This window comes from Lissotriton vulgaris, chromosome 8, assembly GCF_964263255.1.
Source record: "Lissotriton vulgaris chromosome 8, aLisVul1.2, whole genome shotgun sequence".
In the NCBI taxonomy this organism is placed as follows: domain Eukaryota; kingdom Metazoa; phylum Chordata; class Amphibia; order Caudata; family Salamandridae; genus Lissotriton; species Lissotriton vulgaris.
The window spans coordinates 1,524,321,465-1,524,347,646 of NC_141696.1; the positions used below are offsets into that span (position 1 = coordinate 1,524,321,465).

At 46.5% G+C, this 26,182-nt stretch overlaps 1 protein-coding gene across 2 annotated transcripts in view; it reads left to right on the plus strand.

The window, feature by feature from the left end:
* LOC147699082 (immunoglobulin superfamily member 3-like) overlaps positions 1 to 26,182 on the plus strand; it is a 138,940-nt gene that overhangs the window by 12,430 nt on the left and 100,328 nt on the right. For both annotated transcript variants that reach the window (XR_015299394.1, XM_086935652.1), the window contains exon 3: positions 11,253 to 11,660. Coding sequence is in view for 1 of the 2 variants with exons in the window: in XM_086935652.1 (XP_086791778.1) it covers positions 11,253 to 11,660 (408 nt within the window). In the remaining variant the exon portion in view is untranslated. The remainder of the gene's footprint in view (positions 1 to 11,252; positions 11,661 to 26,182) is intronic.

Consider the following 26,182-nt stretch of genomic DNA (forward strand, 5'->3'; position numbering starts at 1 on the left):
CCCGATGCCAGGACTGGCGAGGGGGTAGTATTCCAAATCGTATGACACCTTACTCGACATGTTTTGATAAAGCCAAACCATAGTTAGCATCTAACTGCGAGGATTATAATGCACTTAAGAGTATATGGTATGGCAATATCCCAGAACAGCTAAAGGACATGGTTCCGAAAGCTGCAGACAGGCTCAGCTCATGCTAGAGCACCATCTCACATAAAACCAAGCACTGCCTCCAGGATTGTTAAGGCCTGCCATAGAAGTGACTTTTAGGTGTATATGTGTCCAGATATAAGGTTAGATATAGGTGTACTATATCTAAGCAAGGGGTGATTACACCACCTTTCCCCAGCTGAGTGATCAGCCAGTTGTGTCGATTTGAATGGCCAGCCAGGGGTGGCAAAAGATATGCTGCAGCCCCTGGTAGGCCTTGGATGCACCAATGCCCTGGGTACCTATGGTACACTGTACAGGGGCTCATAAGGTGACCCAGTATCCAATTGGTAATGTACCTAAAGTACATTGTAGTGAATTTAGAGAGAGAGCAGCTGGGCTGTGGGTCTGATTAGCAGGCCCACAGCCACATTAAGTCGAAAACCAGTGAAGCAAAAAGCAAAAAGTGGGGTGACCATAGGAAAGCAGACCCTACTCTCCTACACAACCCCTCCCCCCCCCCAACGCAGGGACATTAGACTAACCTTGACCAGTTGTGTCTTCATGTTCTAAGTCAAAGTACCTGGAGAGACCATCTGCATTACCATGGTCAGTCCCTGGGCGGTGCTCCACTGTAAAGTCTATCCCCTGTAGGGTAATGGACCACCTGAGCAGTTTGGGGTTTTCACCCTTCATCTGATTTAGCCACAAGAGGGGCTTATGGTCGGTCTGAATCTTTAAGTGAGTGGCAAACAAGTATGGTCTCAACTTCTTCAGGGCCCATACCACAGCAAAGGCCTCCCTCTCAATGGCTGACCAACGTTTCTCTATAGGGGTCAGCCTTCTCCTAATAAAAGCAATAGGCTGGTCTTGACCATCTACATTAAGTTGTGAAAGCACAGCTCCCACCCCCAACTCAGAAGCATCTGTTTTTTGACAATAAACTCTTTGGAGTAGTCAGGACTCTTTAAGATAGGTGCAGAGCACATGGCCTTCTTCAGGTCATCAAATGCCTGTTGACAGCTTATGTCCACTGAACCTTCTTTAGCATCTTCTTTGAAGTCAAGTCATTAAGAGGAGTCACAATGGACCCATAGTTCTTAACAAACTTTCTGTAGTACCCAGACAGGCCCAGGAAAGCTCTGACCTTTGTCAGGGCGGTTGGAGGAGCCCAGTCCTTGATGGTCTGGATCTTACTCTCCAGTGGTTGAACCTGACCCCCACCTACCAGGTGGCTCAGGTACACAACCTTACTCTGCCCTATCTGGCACTTGGTTGCCTTGATAGTGAGGCCTGCCTTCTGCAGAGCCTCTAAGACCTTCTCCAGGTGGATCAGGTGATCCTCCCAGGTGGAGCTGAAGACAGCAATATCATCTAGATATGCTGCTCAAAAGTCATCCAACCAAGTGAGGACTTGGTTCACCAACCTTTGGAAAGTGGCAGGTGCATTCTTCAATCCAAAGGGCATTACCACAAATTGATAATGACCTCCTGGGGTTGAGAAAGCAGTTTTGGCCTTGGCATCCTCAGCTAACCTGATTTGCCAATAGCCAGCTGTCAAGTCAAATGTGCTCAAAAACTTGGCAGAAGCCAATCTGTCAATGAGCTCATCTGCTCTTGGTATTGGGTGGGCATCTGTCCTAGTGACAGCATTGAGACCTCTGTAGTCCACACAGAACCTCATCTCTCTCTTACCATCTTGGGTGTGAGGTTTTGGCACAAGGACTACTGGGCTGGCCCATGGGCTCTCTGATGGCTCAATCACTCCCAGTTCCAGCATTTTCTGCACCTCAGTCTTTATACAATCCCTGACATGGTCAGGTTGCCTGTAGATCTTATTCTTCACAGGCAGACTGTCACCAGTGTCAACCTCATGGGTGCAGCATGGGTGTCAATGAAAACATATGTCTAAAAGACTGAAAACATATGTCTAAAAGACTGTAGAACTTGTCTGCAGTCCTTTTGCTGCTGGTCAGTGAGGCTGTCAGCTAAGGCCATACCTTCAACTGATCCATCATCAGGGTTCTGAGATAACAGGTCTGGTAGAGGGGCACTCTCTTCCTCCTGCCTCTCATCTGTAGCCATGAGCAAGCCCATGTCTGCCCTGTCAACATATGCCTTCAGTGTGTTGACATGGAGCACCCTGTGGGGGCTCCTGGGAGTGCCTAGGTCCACCAAATAGGTGACCTCTCCCTTTTTCTCAACAATGGTGTGGGGTCCAGACCATTTGTCCTGGAGTGCTGCTGGGGCCACTGGCGCCAACACCCATACCTTCTGTCCTGGCTGGTACTCAGTCAGCACAGCCTTTTGGTCATGCCAAGCTTTTTAAAGTTCTTGGCTAGCCTCAAGGTTTTTGGATGCCGTCTTCATGTATTCAGCCATCCTGGAGCGGAGACCAAGTACATAGTCCACTATGTCTTGTTTAGGCTTGTTGAGAGGTAACTCTCATCCTTCCTTCACTAGACATAGGGGTCCCCTTACAAGATATACAAACAAAAGTTCAAAAGGGCTGTAGCCAACCCCCTTCTGTGGGACCTCTCTGTAAGCAAACAGAAGGCAGGGTAGAAGGATGTCCCATCTTCGCCTAAGCTTTTCAGGTAATCCCTTAATCAAACCCTTTAAGGTCTTGTTGAATCTTTCAACAAGCCCATTGACTGAGGATGGTAGGATGTAGTGAACTTATAGTTTACACCACACTCTTTCCACATTGCAGTTAGGTATCCTGACATAATGTTTGCACCTCTGTCAGATACAACCTCCTTTGGAAAGCCCACTCTTGAGAATACTCCCAGGAGGGCTCTTGCCACAACAGGAGCTGTTGTGGTCCTTGAGGGAATTGCCTCTGGATACCTGGTGGCATGATCCACCACCACCAGTATAAATCTGTGCCCAGATGCTGTTTGGGGATCCATTGGTCCAACAATGTCTATTCCAACTCTCTCAAAGGGTACCCCCACCACAGGTAGTGGTATCAGGGGGGCCTTTGTAGTGCCACCTGCTTTGCCACTTGCTTGGCAGGTTACACAGGAGCGACAAAACTCCTTTGTATCTTCAGACATATGGGGCCAGTGAAAATGAGGGACAAGCCTGTCCCAAGTCTTGTTCTGGCCCAAGTGTCCTGCAAGGGGAATATCATGGTCTAAGGTAAGAAAGAAACCCCTAAAGGACTGAGGTATGACCAACCTCCTGGAAGCACCAGGCTTGGGGTCTCTAGCCTCAGAATAAAGGAGTCCTTCATCACAGTACACTTTGTGGGTACCTGTAGCATTCCCTGCAGCCTCAGAAGCACCTTGCTGTCTGAGGCGTTCAAGAGATGGACAGTCTAACTATGCCTGCCTCAAGTCTGCCTTTGAGGGTCCCCCTGTCCCAAGAAACTCAACCTGGTCAGGTTCAAGCTCTTCTAGGACAGTTCCCTCTGAGGCCTCAAAATCAGCTTTCTGTAAAGGCTGATCTTCATTTGAAGGCAGGGGGGAAGGCACTGCCTTGACCCTACTGCTCTTTCTCTTGGAAGGTACTTGGTCCATTGTTCCAGGATCCAAGACCTGTTCAGTGAGGCACTTTGTGGCCTGTGACCTGGTCACAGCAAGGACATGTGATGATATACCTAACATCTCAGCATGAGTCCTGTACTCCACTTCTGACCACTGTGAGTTTTCAAGGTCATTGCCCAAAAGACATTCAACCGGGAGGTCTGCACTTACCACAACCCTTTTTAGGCCAGTTATCCTTCCCCAGGAGAAATTACCAACTGCCACACTATGTGTAGTGGTGACATTGCTGGCATTGGTCACTAGGTAATTGTCACCCAGTATAACCTGACCAGGGTCCACAAAGTAAGGTGTCACCATTGGCACATGTGTCCCAGTATGCTTGAGCCACTTTATCATTTATCAAAGGTGTCTGTCTGTAGTTGCCCAGAGTACTGGGACTCACAGTAGAGGACATAGCCATGTCCACATCACAAACTAGAACAGCCTGAGTTGGTATTCTGACTAGGTCAGAATCCATCTCAGTTCCCAGGGTTAACCCTACTATACCCTTGGATTGATTACTACCACTGCCAGCTGTACTCAGGGGTGCAGGTGCCTTAGGGGCAGCAATGGTAGGGGCTGAATCTTTCTTGATGCAATCACTAGTCCAGTGACTAGTGGATTTACATACATTACACCAAGGTTTCCTTTGGCCATCTTTCTTCTTTTTCTTGGAAGTTTGGGACCCCCCCTCATTGGTCTTTTGGGGCCCTGGAGAAGACTTCTGGTCTTTTTGTTTCTGCTCCCCACCCTTCTGGTCTGCCTTTTTCTGATCACCACCTTGGCCCTAGTTTTTCTGCTTAACCCTGGTTCTGACCCACTTATCTGCCCTCTTTCCCAATTCTTGGGGAGAGGTTAGATCTGAGTCAATCAGGTGTTGGTGCAACAACTGGTTCTGACAATTATTAAGGATTTGCTCTCTCATGATCAAATTATACAATCCTGTATAGTCCTTAGCTTTACTTCCCAACAACCAGCCTTCCAGAGCCTTAGTGGCACAATCAACAAAATCAGTCCAGTCCTGAGTCTGTGTCTTCTGGGTCTCTCTGAACATTAACCTGTACTGTTCAGTGGTTAAGCAAAACCCATCAATCAGAGCACTCTTCAGGACAGTGTAATTGTTAGCATCATCATCACTAACTGTGAGGAGCTTATCTCTACCTTTTTCAGAAAAGGAGAGCCACAAGATTGCTGCCCACTGACTTTGGGGTACCTGCTGTACTTTGCAGGCCCTCTCCAAAGCAGTTATCCATTTGTGGATGTCATCCCCTATCTTGTAGGGGGGCACAATCTTACTCAGGTGTCTATTGTCATATGACCTGTCTTTTGTCCTTAGGGATACTGCTGCCACCAGTGGGTTCTACCCCACCTAACTTCCTTTCTCTGTCCAAGGCAAGTTTCTCTTTGGCTAGGGCAAGTTCTTCTCTCTCAGTTCTGAGATTGACTTCCCTCATCCTAGCCTGGTGTTCTCTCCTCTGAGGAGATGTCATTCCACTCTGAGAACCCCTTGAAGCATTGGAGTGATGAGAATCTCCTGAGTGAGATCTCCCCCTCCTATACCTGGGGTTAAGCCCACTTGGAGGCCTGAATGGGACTGTCCTATTCTCAGCTCCAAATTGGCTTAAGTTAGCCTGGCCTAAGTCTCCTGACCTGAACCTGGCTACCATCCTCATCAGACTCATCCCCACCTCATCCTCATTATCTACAATGGGGGGATCAGTGGCATCTTCAGTGGAGGGTAGGACCACATCTGTATTACCTGAAGAGACTACACCAGAGGCCTTTTGAGCCTCATACTCATCTAAGAGATCTAAGAGGTGTTGAAGTGTAGGGTTAGACCCTTGCTTCATGTTCTTGTTCTACACAAGTGCCTCAGTTCCTTGAATCTGAGGATAGAAAATCTGGAGGGTACCTTGTGAGGGTTACCTTCCACAGGTTGGAGTCCACTGGGCTCTCCTGTATCAGACATTCTCTAGTGAGGTGGATGTGATGCAACTACCTACACTAAGTGTTTACCTACTAAACCTCTCCAGTAGTTGTAGTCAGGGTGTGCTAGACCCTTTGCTCTACAACAACTAAGTTTAGTAGAACTTAAGTATTCTAAACTTGTTTTATATGTACCTATAGGTACCTGTATGATCTTTCAAATGATATTGCAAAGATTCCACTTGGTAAAACAACAGCAAGCTCAAATCCCAACCGCTGCACACCAATGTGAGAAGTTGGCCTGGTATATGATGTTCACTATTCTAGTGAGCACCTTGCACCAGTCCAAACAACCCTTATGGTGTTGGTTGTAAAGTCAACCTTATAGACCAGCTATCCTAGGGGTTGCATGGACAAAGCAGTCTTAGGCTAAACTCAAGAGGGCATGTGAAGCCAGCTGTTTTACCATATGAAATCCCTTTAATACCAAATGAAAAGACACCACACAAGATATATATTGAAAATATATATGTATTTATTTCTAAACAAACCTGTGAACTCTTTATGAGCACAGAAGCACAAGCGCAAAACAAGTAACTTAATAGAATAGACAAAAGTTGCACAATTATGGATAGGGCGGGGTGGCACGTCAAACCATATATCAAAAAAGTGGTATAAGTACCACAACACGAACAATGGTAAGGCCTAGGGACTAACAATGGTTAGGGAGCAGGAGGCCCACGGGATGCGTGTGCAGTGTCTAAAAGCACACGAGTTCACACATTGAAGTCAATGGGTGCGTAAAAGTTATAAAGTTAAAGATTTAGGAGCCTTCCGACTGGAATAGAACTTAACCACTTGAAACTAGGACACTAGGAGTGTAAACCTCTACAGTAGCACCGTAGTACTCGCGTTACCTAACCCACAGGAAGCGGGTGCATAGGTCCCAAAGTGTTTTGGGTTTCGTCGTGGAGATCTATGGAGCCTTGGAGTAAAGATGCTGCAGGCGGCCAGAAGAGAAGTGTCCGGTTGGATCCAAGGGTGGATCGGAGATGTAGAGGACCTGAAAGCAGAGGGGACAGAGTCTGGGTCACTAGCCAGTGACCAGGGTGGAACCAGGCGATGTCGGGATGCGATCAGGTGCTGATGGGAAGCTTGTCTCTGCAGCCACGTGGTCCAGGAGTCATCGACGACAACCAGGATGGAGGCACAGATTTTCCCACAAAGGCTCTCGCAGTCGGCGGTGTCGGCTTCAAGATTGGAGGCAACAAGTCTTGGCAAAGGCAACCCATGCAGGAATCGATGTAGGCTTCTTACTCAGACCAGCAAGGTCTGAGGGGCTGCTTCTTTTGAGGGTAGCAAGGGCCAGTCTTGAGCAACCAGACCAGCAGTGTAGTTTCTCGGTTTCATTGCCAAGATGGCCACTAGCCAACGGGCAAGTGACTGGGCAGACGCGTCAAGCAGGAAAATGCGAAAGGGCCCCACGCAGAACTTGTGGAGTTTGCAGAGCTGATATTTGGTGCAGATGCTGCTCGATGCTGGGGCTTCTCAATTCCTAATGCACAGCTTCGAGGGGGCCTCGGGGGCTGCACAGTTAGCAGGTCGCAGACTATTCAAGATGGCCGGTCCCACATCTCTTGACGCCTCCAGGGGTCTCAGCTTTGCAGGGACTGTGAATCGAGCTATTGGATGTCTGGAAATCCAGTTCTTGTCAGGCTCTGGGCTCGGGTTCCGGCGGGAGGTGGCGGCAAAGCAAGTCGTCAATCGCTGGATGGTGCCTGCTTGTGCAGGGTGGTCACTCCTTGACCACAAGGGAGATTCTTCAGTCGTCTTCTTCCAAAGTGGAGTGATGAAGGTCCAGAGTTTCATTTCAAAGTTTCAGTCAGGATAATCTAAAGTCCTAGTAACTCAGCTCCTACCTATATACTGATCTTAGGGGCTGGATTACCTGCTAGGTCCCTCCTAAGGGTGAGACCAGGATAGGGGGCGGTTACACCCCTTTCCCTTTGTCCAGTTTTGCGCCAGAGCTGGGGCTGGGAAGCCCCAGCACCGGTTTGAACTGGACTATGCATGGGACACCTTGTGTGCCCCAGGCAGTGTCTCAATCCTTTCAGCCCTCCCTGTCCCAATACACAAAGTCCTGTCTGGGGTGGTACTAGCACCTCCCAAGGCAGGAAACCTATTGTCCAAGCCTCCCTCGCTGGAAGGACTCCCATCAGCAGGAGGTCAGACATGTGTCTGTGGCAGCAGCATCCATTTTGTGATGCTGAGGCTCTGGTTAACTTTAACCGGGAATAGTTAGAACAACATGTCTTCTCCCTCTAGGAGGGTGGAATGCTACCCCCGTCACCAGGACTGACGAGAGGGTAGTATTCCAAATTGTATGACACCTTACTCGACATGTTTCGATCAAGCCAAACCATAGTTAGCATCTAACCGCGAGGATTATAATGCACTTAAGAGTATATGGTATGGCAATATCCCAGAACAGCTAACGGACCTGGTTCCGAAAGCTGCAGACAGGCTGAGCTCATGCTAGAGCACCATCTCACATAAAACCAAGCAGTCTGCCTCCAGGATTGTTAAGGCCTGCCATAGGAGTGACTTATAGGTGTATATGTATCCAGCTATAAGGTTAGATATAGGTATACTATATCTAAGCAAGGGGTGATTACACCACCTTGCCCCAGCTGAGTGATCAGCCAGTTGTGTCGATTTGAATGGCCAGCCAGGGGTGGAAAAAGATATGCTGCAGCCCCTGGTAGGCCTTAGATGCACCTATGCCCTGGGTACCTATGGTACACTGTACAGGGGCTCATAAGGTGACCCAGTATCCAATTGGTAATGTACCTAAAGTACATTGTAGTGAATTTAGAGAGAGAGCAACTGGGCTGTGGGTCTGATTAGCAGGCCCACAGCCACATTAAGTCGAAAACCAGTGAAGCAAAAAGCAAAAAGTGGGGTGACCATAGGAAAGCAGACCCTACTATCCTACACCTTGAACCCCTAACCCGTGACCCTCTCACCACCCTGAGGCGTGGAGCCTTGAACCCTTAACCCGTGACCCTCTCACCAGCCTGAGGGATGGAGCTTGAACCCTTAACCCATGACCCTCTCACCACCCTGAGGGGTGGAGCCTTGAATCCTTAACCCATGAATGACCCTCTCACCACTCTGAGGGGTGGAGCCTTGACCCTTAACCCACGACCCTCTCACCTGCCTGAGGGATGGAGCTTGAACCCTTAACCAGTGACCCTCTCAACACCCTGAGGCATGGAGCCTTGAACCCTTAAGCTATCGCTCTCTTGCCACTGTGAGGCATGGAGCCTTGAACTCAACCCATGAATGGCCCTCTCACCACTCTGAGGGGTGGAGCCTTGAACCCTTAACCCATGAATGACCCTCTCACCAGCCTGAGGGGTGGAGCCTTGAACCCTTAACGCATGAATGACCCTCTCACCACCCTGAGGGGTGGAGCCTTGAACCCTTAACCCATGACCCTCTCACCACCCTGAGGGGTGGAGCCTTGAACCCTTAACCCATGAATGACCCTCTCACCACCCTGAGGGGTGGAGCCTTGAACCCTTAACCTGTGACCCTCTCACCACCCTGAGGGGTGGAGCTTTGAACCCTTAACCCGTGACCCTCTCACCACCCTAAGGGGTGGAGCCTTGAACCCTTAACCCATGAATGACCCTCTCCCCATCCTGAGGGGTGGAGCCTTGAACCCTTAACCCGTGACCCTCTCACCACCCGGAGGGGTGGAGCCTTGAACCCTTAACCCATGAATGACCCTCTCACCACCCGGAGGGGTGGAGCCTTGAACCCTTAACCCATGAATGACCCTCTCACCACCCTGAGGGGTGGCGCTTTGAACCCTAATCAATGAGTGCTCCGCCATCGGACGCAGGAGGGTGAACAGAACCATTTGTGATTTTTACTCCTGCTGTTGGAGTCAACACTGTGACCCTGGAGAGGGCGGTGCCGCTGCATTTTAATAACATTACACTCTGCTGTAATTAGGCGTATAACCTTGAAAGGTGGCATTTTAATTTCAGATTTTCCTGATATATGCATGTGAAGTGACTGCCACAGCCCTCTGCATGAGGCGTCCTGAACTCCAACAGCCTAGTGCTGCTCAGTGGCGGAGCAAGGTCAGGTGGTACCCGGTGCGGAAAATTTCTTATCACCCTCCCTTGACAATGGCAAAAATATGTGTTTAAAGCACATATTTTTGCCATTTTGTCACCACCTTCAGTGATGACACCCAGGGCGGCCCACACCCACAAGCACCCCCCTTCCTATGCCACTGGTGCTGCTTCATTGAGAGCTGAGAAGACGAGAAGGGCTTGAGTCAAAAACTGCATTGTGGAGTCCTTGAAGCAGAACTCCAGTGCCAGGGGCAGTGGTAGGAAAATGGGAAATAATTACTTCAAAAACAGGTGATTAAGGGAAAATTAAGGAGGGATTTAGGGAGGGCTATGCCAATAACAAAAACACACCCACAATGTAGTAATACTATTGGAAATCACAAAATTAACTTCTTCTCTCCCTCTCTCCCTCTCCCTCTCCCCCCCTCTCTCTCTCTTTCTCTCTCTCTCTCTCTCTTTCTCCCTGTCTCTGTCTCCCTCTCCCTCTCTCTCTCTTGCTCTCTTTTGTAGCTGACATACGCTGTACTCCAAATCGAAGGGGAGTATCGGCAGTTGTAGGAGTAATCACAGTCCTATTAGTTATCATTAAATTCTCCCGACATTTCACAGACAGGGAGCCGACATCACAGGCTGTGTCATAATGCTTCTTTATATAAAAAATCAGCTGTGACGTGTTTCGACATTGTCTTCAAAGAAGCTCTCAGATTTCCAGTGTTCTAATATAGCCTTAGAGCAAGGCCTCGAGGGCTCAACCGGCCACAAAAGGCCAGCTCCAGCATTAACAAGCCTTTAGCAGCGGTGCAGGTCTTTAATATAGCCCACTGCAGCGGGCTATACCGGCTATTAAAGGCCCACTGCAGCGTTAAAGGCACGAGCTGAAGGTGAGGGCCTTTAACAAGGCAGCGGGACTTAAAATAGCCGGTATAGCCCTACTACGAAGGGCTATAAGGCTATTAGAACATTCTGCCACTAGAGGGCAGAATGTTCTAACAAATAAAACAAAGCCTTCAGGGAGCGCGAGGTGATTGAAATCCCCTCAGGCTCCCTGAAGCCTTTGTTCACAGCCAGAAATGTGAACAAAGAAACATTAGAATGTTGGCGCTCCGGATTTATAGCAGCCATTATAAGCCCGGAGCACTCCATTGTTTTCAATCGAACTATCAACATTCCAATGTTCTAATGGCCAGGAGAGCCGATACGGCTATTAGAACATTCTGCTGTATAGGGGCAGAATGTTCTAATTTGTAAAACAAAGGCCTCACGGAGCCCGAGGGGGTTAAAATCCCCTCGGGCTCTGTGAGGCCTTTGTTCACAGCTATTGCAGCTATTGCTGTGAACAAACATTGGACTGTTGATGCCCCGGGCTGGCTACTACCAGCCATTAGAAGCCCAGAGCACTCCATTACCTTCAATGAAGCACTCAACATTCCAATGTTCTAATCGGCCACAGTGTTGTCTGCTAGCTGCATTAACTATTATTGTTGTTTTCTGATTTCAGTAATACCAGACACACTAAATGTCACCATGACGCCTCAAATTCTGAAGAAAGTTGAAGGGGAGCGACTAAAGCTAATCTGCACAGTGTCCAAAGCTACATCCCAGCACACCCACCTTTCGGTCGCCTGGCACCTGAGCTCAGGCGGTGACAGCAAGGAGATCCTATCCCTGTCCAGGGACTTTGTCTTATCGTCAGAGCTTTCATACAGACAGAGGTTCACGTCAGGAGATCTTCGAATGGATAAGACGGGGAGAACCGTCTACCAGATGACCATCACCAAACTGCATCCCTCGGACCAGGGGGAGATTTACTGCGAGGCCATTGAATGGATCCAGGATCCAGATGGGAGCTGGAAGGATATCGCAAAGAAGAAATCGGAGACTACGCTCGTATCTGTCGAAAGATTGGGTAAGTTGTGTGATCTTCACATGATTTAAAGATTCTCATGTTTCACTAACATCTCACTAAAGCAGGAAATGAATTGGTGCCACTGATCCAGCTGGGCTTAGCCACTATGGACACCATGTGACATTTTACAAGCCCCTTTCGCTGCCCGTGTGTCAATTATAATATGGAAAAAAGTGATGTACTGGTGGTGTACAAGGGTTGTAAATAAGCCCCCATGTTGTTACCAATTCAACCCACTTAGTGCATAATAGCCTCTGACAATGAGGAATAGACAATCCCATCTCCGGTTGTGTAACAGCTCCCACTTAACACTTCCAGCTCAACACTCCCTAAAATGTAAAAGTAATGACCACAACAAGGTCAACTGCAGTCATAAACAACAACACTGACAACCTGAGATTCCTAAAACTGCTAGTCGTCGTTTTTGACCAGCGCTAACCCTCTCCCTGTATACGCACTGCCTTACGTAACAGGTCAAGAGTTTTTGCATCTGGAAGCCAATCGCTGAATCAAAGAGTGCTGGTTTCCATTAGTACCAAAGGAATGCTCCCGGCAAAGCCTGCTGGGTGCTCCCAGTCCTATCAATCACACCTGAGGAGCACTCCCTCTGGGCGCTCTGAAACTCTTCGCCTAGTGCTCCTAGCACATCGCAGAACAATCTCAACACTCCTGGCCACAGCTGCAAGCATTGGTAACCATTCACTGCTGGTAGAAAGTCCAGCAAAGCAGACAATGTTTCCAGTATTCGTAGGTGATTATGTGAGCCCAGACTCTTAATCTAAATCCCAAAATACCATGGCAAACCCATAAATTACCAACCATGAAAGTTAATACATCCAGTGCACCTGCTCCATGGTTTAAGACTAAACCCACAATAACCTCAGCCAGTTGTATTAATCTAACAATGCTGTTCCACAGAACCACAGTTACCAGGTTATCACCACCACAAATTCATACCTGAGTCAAGTGCCTACCATGCAAACGCCTACTCAACACTGGAAAAGTGACGCTGTCAACTCACTGTTCCCAATCCAACACTAACAGTGGGTGGAACACTTGGGAATTTGTTGAATTGGTTTATTTTGTGATTCAGAAGAAAAAAACATTGACCTGGCTGCTGTGGTGTATGATGGATGGATTCATACAACATGTGTGGTTGATTGTTGTGTAGTCACTTTGGCACTGTTGACTTGGCTCTTGTGAGGTGCAATGGATCACTGAATCAGCCACAAGACGAGTGGTTTGTAGTTGTGGATTAGGAGCAGGGTCGGTAAAGTATGCTTGTGATTAGCTATTGCTCCATATCTTCAGGCTGCTCAGCAGAATGGTTGTGCCTTTGTGGACAAACATCTCATTTCTAAGAAGGTTGTATTGTTAAAACTCTACTCTGGAAAAATAGAAGCAGTGGAAGTGCTGATTTTACTTTAGTGGTGGGAGTAGAAGCATATGGGAGAGCCGAGTTTACTCTTCCAGCAGTAGTGCCTCACAAGCCGTTCAAACCCTCATTTTCCCAGATAGGTAGTTAGTCAGGATCACTGGAATTCTGTGGCAGGGGAGGACCAAATTATGTGGCAGAGTTAAATGAATTCTGTGGCAAGAAAAGGCAAATTATACAGCATAATGTGGCACATTTTGTGATGGTATACTTGCTTATTTTGTCATTTTGACCCATGGTAACGTTGTCTGGGCAAAGATTTCACCTTATTAGTACCAGTTTAACATCATAATAAGGAAATAAGAAGCTTAAAGATGACCAGTCAACCTTTCACTGCATGGCAACACAATGTGTTTCCCCTTTGTCATAGAAACCACATTTGTGTGTTAAAATCTGCAGATTATGCAGCAAATGATGCATTGTGTAGCAAATGAGGCAAACACTGGTGTAGCTGGTCCGGTCTGCTTTTTGGGGGTGGCGGGAGTCGTGTCTGTCGATTACCACCTCCCACCCAGCCCTGAGAACAAGTTGTCAGTCGGGCTGACCCCCACCGGAACAAGATGCCCTTCTGCTGCCACCCCACCACCTCCCATTGTACCTGCACTTGGGTGGGAAACTTAGGGGCCGCCCCAGGTGGCAGTACGTCTAGCGGCACATCCACAATTATGCAGAAAATGCCACGGCCACAGAATCTCATAATTTCTGTGGCTCCGGTAGCATAGGATTGGAAGTATCTGAGGCTTTGTGTTGGTTGTTTTGGTTAAAGTGGATTTTTTGGAAATGTTATGTTGCATGTTTTGCTACAGCCGATAAAAAACACGGGAAGAGTTGAGTTGGCTATCTTGGTAGCATGAAGAATGGGAAGTGTTAGGTTGGCTGTTTTGGTAGTGTGAAGAATGGTAAATGTTGAGTTCTCGGTTTTGGAAGTGTGGAGAATGGGAAGCGTTGGTTTGGCTGTTTTATAGTGTGAAGAATGGGAAGTGTTGAGCTGGCTGTTTCGGTGGGGTGAAGAATGGTAAGTGTTGTGTTTGCTGTTTCGGTGGAGTGAAGAATTGTAAGTGTTGAGTTGGCTGTTTCGATGGACTGAAGAATGGTAAGTGTTGAGTTGGCTGTTTCGGTGGAGTGAAGATTGGTAAGTGGTGAGTTGGCTGTTTCGGTGGAGGGAAGAATGGTAAGTGTTGAGTTGGCTGTTTCGGTGGGGTGAAGAATGGTAAGTGTTGAGTTGTCTGTTTCGGTGGAGTGAAGAATGGTAAGTGTTGAGTTGGCTGTTTTGGTGGAGTGAAGAATGGTAAGTGTTGAGTTGGCTATTTTGGCAGCGTGAAGAATGGGAATTGTTGAGTTGGCTGTTTCGGTGGACTGAAGAATGGTAAGTGTTGAGTTGGCTGTTTCGGTGGACTGAAGAATGGTAAGTGTTGAGTTGGCTGTTTTGACAGCGTGAAGAATGGGAATTGTTGAGTTGGCTGTTTCGGTGGACTGAGAATGGGAATTGTTGAGTTGGCTGTTTCGGTGGACTGAAGAATGGTAAGTGTTGAGTTGGCTGTTTCGGTGGAGTGAAGAATGGTAAGTGTTGAGTTGGCTGTTTTGGCAGCGTGAAGAATGGGAATTGTTGAGTTGGCTGTTTCGGTGGACTGAAGAATGGTAAGTGTTGAGTTGGCCGTTTCAGTGGACTGTAGAATGGTAAGTGTTGAGTTGGCTGTTTCGGTGGAGTGAAGAATGATAAGTGTTGAATTTGCTGCTTCGGGAGAGTAAAGAATGGTAAGTGTTGAGTTGGCTGTTTCGGTGGAGTGAAGAATGGTAAGTTTTGAGTTGGCTGTTTCGGTGGAGTGAAGAATAGTAAGTGTTGAGTTGACTGTTTCGGTGGAGTGAAGAATGGTAAGTGTTGTGTTTGCTGTTTCGGTGGAGTGAAGAATTATAAGTGTTGAGTTGGCTGTTTCGGTGGACTGAAGAATGGTAAGTGTTGAGTTGGCTGTTTTGGTGGAGTGAAGAATGGTAAGTGTTGAGTTGGCTGTTTTGGTGGATTGAAGAATGGTAAGTGTTGAGTTGGCTGTTTCGGTGGAGTGAAGAATTGTAAGTGTTGAGTTGGCTGTTTCGATGGACTGAAGAATGGTAAGTGTTGAGTTGGCTGTTTCGGTGGAGTGAAGATTGGTAAGTGGTGAGTTGGCTGTTTCGGTGGAGGGAAGAATGGTAAGTGTTGAGTTGGCTGTTTCGGTGGGGTGAAGAATGGTAAGTGTTGAGTTGTCTGTTTCGGTGGAGTGAAGAATGGTAAGTGTTGAGTTGGCTGTTTTGGTGGAGTGAAGAATGGTAAGTGTTGAGTTGGCTATTTTGGCAGCGTGAAGAATGGGAATTGTTGAGTTGGCTGTTTCGGTGGACTGAAGAATGGTAAGTGTTGAGTTGGCTGTTTCGGTGGACTGAAGAATGGTAAGTGTTGAGTTGGCTGTTTTGACAGCGTGAAGAATGGGAATTGTTGAGTTGGCTGTTTCGGTGGACTGAGAATGGGAATTGTTGAGTTGGCTGTTTCGGTGGACTGAAGAATGGTAAGTGTTGAGTTGGCTGTTTCGGTGGAGTGAAGAATGGTAAGTGTTGAGTTGGCTGTTTTGGCAGCGTGAAGAATGGGAATTGTTGAGTTGGCTGTTTCGGTGGACTGAAGAATGGTAAGTGTTGAGTTGGCCGTTTCAGTGGACTGAAGAATGGTAAGTGTTGAGTTGGCTGTTTCGGTGGAGTGAAGAATGATAAGTGGTGAATTTGCTGCTTCGGTAGAGTAAAGAATGGTAAGTGTTGAGTTGGCTGTTTCGGTGGAGTGAAGAATGGTAAGTTTTGAGTTGGCTGTTTCGGTGGAGTGAAGAATGGTAAGTGTTGAGTTGACTGTTTCGGTGGAGTGAAGAATGGTAAGTGTTGTGTTTGCTGTTTCGGTGGAGTGAAGAATTATAAGTGTTGAGTTGGCTGTTTCGGTGGACTGAAGAATGGTAAGTGTTGAGTTGGCTGTTTTGGTGGAGTGAAGAATGGTAAGTGTTGAGTTGGCTGTTTTGGTGGATTGAAGAATGGTAAGTGTTGAGTTGGCTGTTTCGGTGGAGTGAAGAATGGTAAGTGTTGAGTTTGCTGTTTCGGTGGAGTGAAGAATGGTAAGTGTTGAGTTGGCTGTTTCGGTGGACTGAAGAATGGTAAGTATTGAGTTGGCTGTTTCGGTGGAGTGAAGAATGGTAAGTGTTGAGTTGGTTGGTTCGATGGAGTGAAGAATGGTAAGTGTTGAGTTTGCTGTTTCAGTGGAGTGAAGAATGGTAAGTGTTGAGTTGGCTGTTTTGGTGGACTGAAGAATACTATGTGTTGAGTTGGCTGTTTTGGCAGCGTGAAGAATGGTAAGTGTTGAGTTGGCTGTTTTGGCAGCGTGAAGAATGGGAAGTGTTGGGTTGGCTGTTTTGGTAGCAGCGGGTCAGAAGGATAGGGCGTGTTGAGGTCACTATTCCAGCAGAGCTTCAAAGGTGATACAGGGAGAGACATGCTTGACCCGTCGCTTTCCTTTTGGTGGTCGCAGAAAGATTGCAAGAACACGCCAGCACTCATTTTGAAGATAGATAAAGTGAACCCTTTTTCACTCCATGTGGTTGTACAGTTTTCACATTCCAAAAACGTTACAAAATACAAGCAAACGAGCAGATGCACTGACTTTAACACACAGTGCACACCTGCAGCCATACAGACAGCAGCTCTTGCATTTGGGCTGAGGAGGCGCCAAGGCTTTTGGGGTGGGGTTTGAAGCCAGAGCACAAGATGGATTGCTGAACTTGACACAAGTGTTCCAGGTGGCAACAATGTCAAAGAGGAATCAAATTCTTATTGACATGATCTGTTGAAGCATGAACCTTACGTTTGAGCACTTATATTTCTGTGCTGTTTGTTTGACATTCACCTCTAGGAAACACTATTTCACTCTCTTTTTTTACCCATTCCTATGTTTTTTCTCATTTATATTTTGTAACAATACATGTATATACATTTTATTTTGCACTAATGATATATTTCCTTCCCCTGCTCTGCTATGTAATTTGCTTGTACTTGATTGAAATATTGAACATTTAATTTAGATTGTGCATTTTATTTGATTGATTCAGTACCATACGCACAACGCTTTGGAGTCATATGACCAGGTTCATCAAAAACACATACATCTACAACTGTAGTTTTGCACCTATTTTCAGGTTGTAGATGTATCATGATTTTTTTATTCTCAGTAAACTCCAGGAGTACTCATGAAAAGCTGAAACTGGATCCACATTCATGATTAGTTAAACATGCATAATTTTCACATTTGAAAAAGTTAAAGACCCTGTCCAGTTACCTTGACCAATTTTGAGGTTGTTCAATTTGCCCCTGTAAACAGATCTGTTCTGGCCCATGGCAGTAGTTAGTGTTTGTGAGAAACTGGGTTGTTGTTTGAAAGGGGTGTGAGCCCTTCTCAAGCAAAAGCCACAATCCATGTCAGGGTGAACCACAAAAGCCGCAAAATTAACTTGCGCTTAACCCTCTGGTAGCTTGGTACATAAGTACTCAAACCTAACTTAGAGGCAATGCGTCAAGTATTTATGCAGCACACAAACCGTAATCAAGTGAAAACACGAGGTAAATCCCCCACCAATTTGGAATAATAGAGTAAATTGTAATAATTAAAATGACACTAAAACAACAAAAATCCAAATCAGTAGAAATGGAGGAATGCAATTTTAAAGATTTAGGCCTAGATGTATCAAGCATTTTGCAATTCGTTAAGGCCGAAATTCGCAAACGGACATTTTGCATCTTTTGGGATGTATGTGAAATTAGCAAAATAAGGAATCGCAAAAATTTGCGATTCCTTATTTTGCTTAAGCATTTAAGGAATCGCAATTTTGCGATTTCTTAAATGCCATGTGTGAAGCTTTTTTAATTTGCGAATTCAGGTTAAGAAATCGCAAATTAACACCAACTTGAGGTTCGTGTTAATTTGCGAAATCCTTTCAAAAACCAAAATGTGGCAATTTTGAGGGTGGCATGTGACACACATACATGCCCATAGGGCATGTATGTGCGCCATATGCACACACATGTAAGTTTCAGGGGTGCAGCAGGGTGTCCATGAGACACCCCTGCACCCTTGCAATAATTCTCAAATTGCGTTTAGCAAATTGCGAATTCGCAATTTGAGAATTATTTCGCAATCATTCCTATGGGCCTGCTGGCCCATAGGAATGAATGGGAAATTATTCCTTATTTGCGAATCCGTAACTTTCGAATTCGCAAATTAGGAATAATAAGGAATCGCAAAAAAATAGCGATTTAAAACATACATCCCATTTTGCGATTTCTTAATAGCGATTCGGTAAAAATCGCTATTAAGAAATCGCAAATAGGAACGATGATACATCTAGGCCTTAGATAAAAGTAGCATCAAAAGGTGCTAAGCGCTGACTTAGAGGATCTGTTCACGCTGGACTGGGACAGAGTCACAGGTTCAGGCCGACCGTGTTGGAGTGCAAGCTAAGCACAGGACCAAGTTTTTCCGACTGAGGATTGTACTTTATGTCCTTAGTGTGCGGTCTGCGCGTCGCTGCCTTTCAGGGCTTTGCATCCCTTCACGCTGAATTCGTCTGAACCTTCAGTTAGGCTGGTACAGCACGTTTAACCCCACCTCCAAGGGTCTAGGACTGGAGGGTACTACTTAGAAGGTCCGATTCAGTCAAGGTTTGTCCAGGTCCAGGTTCAAGATAGTTGGAGGCTTTTCTGTCCCTGAGGCTCTGATTAGGGGGCCAGTCAACTAGCCCATGGAGTCACTCTGTTGGTCCTGGTTTTAAGTAGAAAAGCAAGTCTCACGCAGCAGGGCAGTCCTCTAAGGTACAAGGCAGCCTTCAGGCAGCTGAGCAGTCATCCTGGTGCAACAAGGCAGTCCTCTCAAGCACACAGTAGGACACAGACAGCAAGACAGTCCACTGGGAGTCCTTCCACATGTCCAAAAGTGAACTGAAGAGTTAGTCTAGGGGTCTACTTTTATACATGGTGCCCCCTATGAAGTGAGGGAAGCTTCAGGAGTTTTCACCCCACAGACATACCTGGAATTTCCTGCCCTGGTCCCAAGTTGTCTGGGGCACAACAACTTAGTGTGAAGTCCTTTATGAGTGTGCTGATGCAACCCCTTTGAAGTGCATGTCTCGATGACCCAGTTTCTCTATTGTGTGGCCGTCTGGGAGAAATAAACAAAGGCCAACTGCCACTCACACCTAGTTATGTGACATAGGAGCAGACTGCAGGTACAAAATGATTAGGATAAGAAAATGTCAACTTTCTAAAAGTGTCATTTTCAGTATTGTGACTTGAAATCTGACTTTACCATTAAGGAGGGGTTTAAATTACAACTCTTTAGAGACCAAACTTGATATTCATACCTACTCCCAATCAAAAGTTATCACTTAATAATTGTGAAAAAGTAGCCCAATGCTATCCTATTGGAAGAGTAGGTCTTGCCATGGTGAAAACATATTTAAGAGTTTTTCACTACCTGGACATGTAAAACCTAACGGTACATGCTCAACTGTTTTAATACACTGCACCCTGTCCTATGGGTTTTTAAGGGCTGTTTAGAGCCTACCCTATGGGGGTGACTTATATGTATTAAAAAGGAAGGTTTAGGACTGACAGAAGTCACTTGACTTGGGAACCCACTCCTCGCATGTAGACCCCATCTGTGAAGCACCCAACCTTAATCTGCTCTCCGATGCATCCTAGTAGGCATACGGTACTGCCATGGCCAGCAAGGTGATGTGGCCCTTTCTGCCCTTTGGTTCAGACTTCTGTCCAGAACTCAAGGTAAATTCTGGCCATATGGACAACAACTAACAAAGGCCACTGACAGCTGCAGTGTCATGAGCCAGGCCCGGGCCATCCAGGGTTATCTGACCTCTGAGGTTTCTCAGAGTGGTGGGAGCAACAACTCTGGGTGTTAGGCACCCTTCTTTCACTCTCTCGCTCTCACCAGTCCGGGGGTTATCCTGAGACTGGTTCACCAGCCCAGGTTCAGTACCCTGTGGTTGAACAGGAGTCTGGGGTGGGCATTTCCTCCTCCTGCCCCTCCATTTGGGACTCTGTACCCTCTGTTTGAGTTTGGTACTCCCTGAACTTTCAGGGTTCCATGGGTGGCTGCCACCCCCCGCTCCCCTGACACCGGGGGCAAATCATTTTAGAAAATGCAGTCATAGGGCATCTACCTATGGTCCCCTCAGGGTCACCTCCTGACCCTTTATCAGGGATATCAGAGCCATGGGGGAGAAAAAGTTCTGCCCCTGGGCCCAAATCACCCTACACACCTGTCTGGTGTCCTGCTCTTGGGAAACCACTCTTTCCACTACCATCATCTAGGTAGCCCCAGTGGCCCTCAAAGCAGTAAGAGGGATTCCATTCATATTCACCTGGTGGAAGAGACGACATCCACCCTCAGCGGTCACAAGCTCACCCTCTGAATCTGTCTCCCAGCTAAAGAGATTAGGGCATGGTCTACCACCTGCCCATGGGGGACCACTTCCCCAGTAAGCCACATTGGCCATCACTGCAAAGGTTCCACCAGTGGGTGGTCATGGGAACCCTTTCCCCCTACTTTACTTTGGGACATTTCTCTGTTACCCTGGCCATCCCCGTCACTCGGCTGGGAGGAACCTGAAACTTGGGGTCTGTCTCAGGTACCTTCTTGCAGTCTCTAGTACTGACCCAAAGGTCCGCCTCTCTAGCAAGCTCCCAGGAGTCAATAAGCTTAATATGCACTAGGTGTTGGCGCAGCTCTGTAACACAAGTATTGAACATGCGCTCCTTCAGAATCAGACTGTACAGCCCAATGTAATCATTAACTTTGCTGCCCCTCTCCCGACCACTCGGTGCCTTCCTGGACTAGTCAAAGATATCCACCTAAGACTGGTTTGGGAGTTTGTGGTTCTCTGAAAGCCTAAGGTGGTACCTTTCAGGTTTCAGTCCAAACTTAGCAAGTAAAATGGCCTTCATAGGACAAAGACACTGCCAGCTTTGCTTCTCATAAGCAAGGGCTATAAGTACAAAGTGCTTGTTTACGCACAGCTTGCAGGTTTTCAAATGCTTAAATAAAAGGCATTGTCATTTACAATGTCAATAGCTCAAACTCTCGCAAATGCGAGACCCATTGCAGAGCAAATACTTGTTTAAAGGGGGCCTTGAAACAGGTCTCTATCGGTCTCTGTTTTGTGCCCTGGCACAGGCAGTCCAATTTTTTCCAGACTGTAGTGACAGCAGCATATCGATGTGCGCTGCTCACACTGCTCAGTGCTCAGTAGTGGAGAAGTTGCGGCATGACGTCATGCCAGGTGAGCGTTGTAGGGGGAGGGAAATCCTTTAAAGAGTGTCATTTTCTCACTAGATTTACCTTCTCTTTTTGAAACTCAGGAGCAGCAACATTGTTGTGGTGTCACCAGGGCTTCAAGTGGAAGTTTTTTCAATATCATATACAAGCCATAGTTGCTGCTTATTTATCTTATGCAACTAACAACCATTGGCAAAACTAATAGCCATGACTTGTTGTAGGTATGATGTTACTTTTTGTATCCTATATCTGGATGCAATGACAGAAACAGCAAAATAGAAGTTGGGTGGCACACTATGCTAAGCACAGATGTTTAGCTTGCATGTTTTAAGCCATGCCATTAATTACATTGGCCATGCCTCTTCGAGAACCCCCCCCCCCCCCTCCAGTTTTTTAATTCTACTTAAGCCCTGTTTAGCCATGTTAGCTGCCTCGCTGGTAACAAACAGGACAGGCTTGCTTTAAAATATATAAATAAATATTGCAGCAGGGGTGCTGAACCTGAAAAGCTATGGGGCCTGGGGAATGATGACCCCCTCTGCCCGCTCCTTCTTTTTGGGGGGCTGGTCCTAGCCCTTAACCTTTCAAATTTGGTGTACATCAGTCACTCCCGGTGGGTAAGAGGATTACCATGTTTGTGTGTGTCTCTGAGCTGGCCCCTGTCCGCAGAGCTGGGTTACCTGGGTTCGAGTCTAGGGGGCCGATTCACAGAACTAACTTAAGAGAAAATCCTAACAAACACAAGACAGACTTAAGACAGACTTAAGGCAAAATCTTAACTTCTGTGAATACCAAAAGTAGTAAGTTTAGGATTTTGTCTTAAGTTAGTTCTGTGAATCAGGCCCTAGATATTGTTACACAATTCCCTTTCCTCTAGACTTGTCTCGGTGTTGTGAAACACACACAGACAGGCTGCGGTTCCAAGGGATTTCTTTATTAGTGACTCATTCTTAGGTTCTGTTTCATATCATCATCAGCTTTGACTTCTGCTTTTATAATGTCGCAGTTGACAGCCGATACATTATTACTTAGAAGGTGTTTAATAGCTGTGGTCGAAATGCATTAACAAAAATATGGGAACTGTGATGCCGCACTGCGTGGGGGCGTGGTCAAAGGCTTGGCTAAAAACATATATATATTCTGTAACTTTTATCTGTCTTTCACCCCCAAGTAACTGCATATAAAATAACGAGCAAGGTTAAATAAAAATTAAATAGAAGTAAGTTAATCATTCTGAAATGTACTATTGTACATTATGAAACCTCTATTAGTTAATGCACTGCACCAGAGACCCACAAAATTGAATCCTGGTTGGTGCAGTAGAGAATAGTGACTTGTGTATGTTAGTGCTACGAGGTCCCAGTGTGTGACAGAAAGCACTGTGAATATGTAAGTCATTATTTTATACTTGCATTATAAACAGTATATGTTATGTTATGTTATGTTATTGTTATTTGTTGTGCGCACAGCTACTCCAGCGAAGGAGCGTCCTGGCGCATAGACAAGGAGAAACATAACACAACAGTGTTAAAAGTGCTTCCAAAATATAGATTTTAGCAATACCCAGACTGTACGTAATGCATTTTTTAAAAAATAACTGTCTTTTAAAAGCACACACTTTACAGCTTAGCTGGTAGCTCCTTTGTAATACCTCACAAAAAGGATACATATGTGTCATCAGGAAGCTTCAAGTGACTCCATCAATTAAAGCCAATACCGGCTTCCAGGCACCTTTTACATTTTCATATTGACCAGTTGCAGACATTTACATTTTTTTCAGGCAGCAGGCACCCTGGCAAGAAGGCTTGTTTAGCTGTGTGCCTGCCTTCGATTTCGCAGTACAGGACCTGAAGCATTTCAACTCTCGGAATTAACAGTGCGTGACAGTTGTCTTTTCACAAAAAGTATGGGAACCGTTTTCCCCAAATCAAAAAAAACGATTGATACAAATCCGTAGCGGTGAAGGCAGCAAAAAGAGTGCTCACTGGTGTGAAATTAGGGAGTTTAGCAAATCGATATAGTCACACTCTACTCTCTGTGGTACCGCCGCCCCATGGCCACTTACAACAAAACTACAATATAAACAAAAGGAGCGTGCAGTTCATAAATACTTCAAGAGCAAGATGCTATCCAGTTTCAATGTCACACGCAAAGAAAGTCTTCAGGGGGGCCCATATTATATTCTCAATTCTTTGTTTATTCCGTAGTCCATTAATTCATCCAGCAAACATCAGTCAATACAATCCAGCCAACGCGTTTCGTCCTCAGTGGACATCATCAGGGCTCTGGAATTCACGACGATCACAAGTCCTATTTCATCAATAAGACTGTGACAATTAGGCATGGGAATAGCGTCGTGAATACGCTATATTGCCAGTGCTGGCAGGGGGGGCTCCCACATGGGCATCTGTCTCAGTCTCTCAGCCACACCCTGCTGCTTCCTGTACGTGTGGAAAGGGGGTGCTCCCTATATGGGGGCCTTTGAAAGACAGGTGTTCTCATTACCTGTCAGAGCATATATTGTCTCAAAGGGTTAAGTGAAGGAGTGTGTGCTGACTTTCAGTACTGGGCCCTCACCTGTACAAGAGGCCCAGTGCCCTCAACAACCACTCTTGCTTGGGAGCCATGCAGCTGTTACCAGGAAGTAAGTCATGTTGCATGGTATACCAAGCCCTAATAGGAAGGGAGCCCCCCCCCACCCAGGGTCTGGGAAGTAGAGCATTCATAGGGGCATGTCTTTCTCCATGAGATTCGGGGTGGGGCGAATGGGGAGTTTGAGATTTTTCAGCAATCGATGCACCGCACCCAACTAAAAAAGATGGTGCGATGGCATGGGGTGGGAAGTAGCTCACCAGGAGAGGTTGTGGAGGAAGTGGTGCCACTGGGAAGTGAGACCATATTCTAAAAGTAAAAGAATACACAACATACTGGAAGCTCTTCAAATCTTAGAATTGAGGTTTCTGAGCGTCGCCCCACTGCTATTTCAGCAGTGCAAAAAATGTAAATACACTGATAATAACAGGACGTTATTATCATTTTATTTTTCTATGCGATACTCGGAGACTGGGCGGGCTTGGCTCTGTGATGCCAGAGCAGAGTGAGTATTGGTTTGCACTCTTCTAAGTGCGCATGACAGTTTGGCCGACCCACTTGGGCCGTCCAAACCGTCATGCGCACTTGGCAAGCTCTCCACGGGGCCTGTCGCTTTCAAAGTCAGGATGCCATCCTGACTTTGGAAGATGGAGGTTGTCGTCGCTTTCACTCGATGGAAATAAAAATGTATCCTGAGACCTCTTTAAGAAATTATTTTCCTCTTGGATGAAGAAGGGCCTACATATACGTACCGAAGTTTCACATATACTATAAGATGATTCACTTTGATACGACCATCCAATGATTTGGATTCAGCGCAAGGTATTTTCCAAACACAACAACATCTGGAACTAGATGACAAATTACAACCCTGATGAAGTCCTGATATAGGACGAAACGTGTTGGCTGGGCTGAACATTTATATGTATCTGCAAAAGGAATGTAAATAAATCAAGAAGTTTTTCAACAGAAACCACGTGACTCCTGTGCATAATTAATGACAACTCGGCGATGCAGTGAGCGCAAGGTAAATATTTGTATTTATTTATTTACTTACTTTACTCCTGGCTGTCGTATGTCCGACTCCACTACCCCTTCCACCCTGCCCCTCCCCTGGCCCGCTGAACCACCACGCAGCACTTCCTTTGCGAGCTGCCACTGACCCTACCCCTCCATCTCTGGACAGCTCCCTCCCTGGCAGAGTTAAATAAGTAGCACAAAACCTGGCTTTTCGATGGAGAAATGGCAACTCAGCACCCAGATGCCCCCAGGAGTGACAGAGTGTGCTCTACAAATACTGATTATTTGATTGATATCAGTGCAATTCTGAGGCCATGAATCAGATGCGCAACGCTCATTGGGCTGAAAGGGCTTCAGCCCTCCCGTTGCCCAGGCTGAGGCTGTGTTAGTGTCTCTCGGGCGGAAAGCCTGGGCAAGTATGGCTGTAAAACAGTGCATCATAATAAACATTTTCTTTTATCCGACAGTCAGCTTATCTCGCTGCTTGCAGTGTCCTCAAAGGAGGGGGTGGGCCAATCACAGGTGATTTGCAACATTCAGGACAAAAGAACACAGAGTGGGGGTTCTAATTGTGCAAGGCAGTGTGCTTTACTGATCACCCTTGGTTTTAAAGCGAGACAGTGCTGGCCGATTAACACTGGTATGTGAGACCACATCTGTACTTTAAAGGCAATCTCTGCCATCTACCTGTGCTTCCAAGGAACCAAGGCAGAAATCCCAAATTGTCTTGATTTGTAGTTGCATTTATATAGTGCTTAGTACTCATGTGAGGGGTGATATGTGCTAAACAGTGCCTAATTTGTGCTGGTACTTTCCGGTGCTTAGCACAAGCTCTTATTTCTCAGGGCCCGGGTCTGTTGACAAACCTGCCAACTGTGGCAACGTGTGTCACACAATATCGGCTCAATATGTTCACATGGTCTCCCCGGTGAAGATCTGATATCGCGTGGTAAATCCATGCATGCCTCGGTTCAGTGTTTCCAGATTGGGCGATTTCCTGTACAAATTGCTAATTTTTTCTTTAGCTTTGCTTTTCTGCTCAGTCCCACTCTTTCCTTCCCTTAAGCTAGGGTGCAGTTTAACCTCTATTGCATTACCCATGATTAGTCGCCTGGACCTCAGCACTGTTCA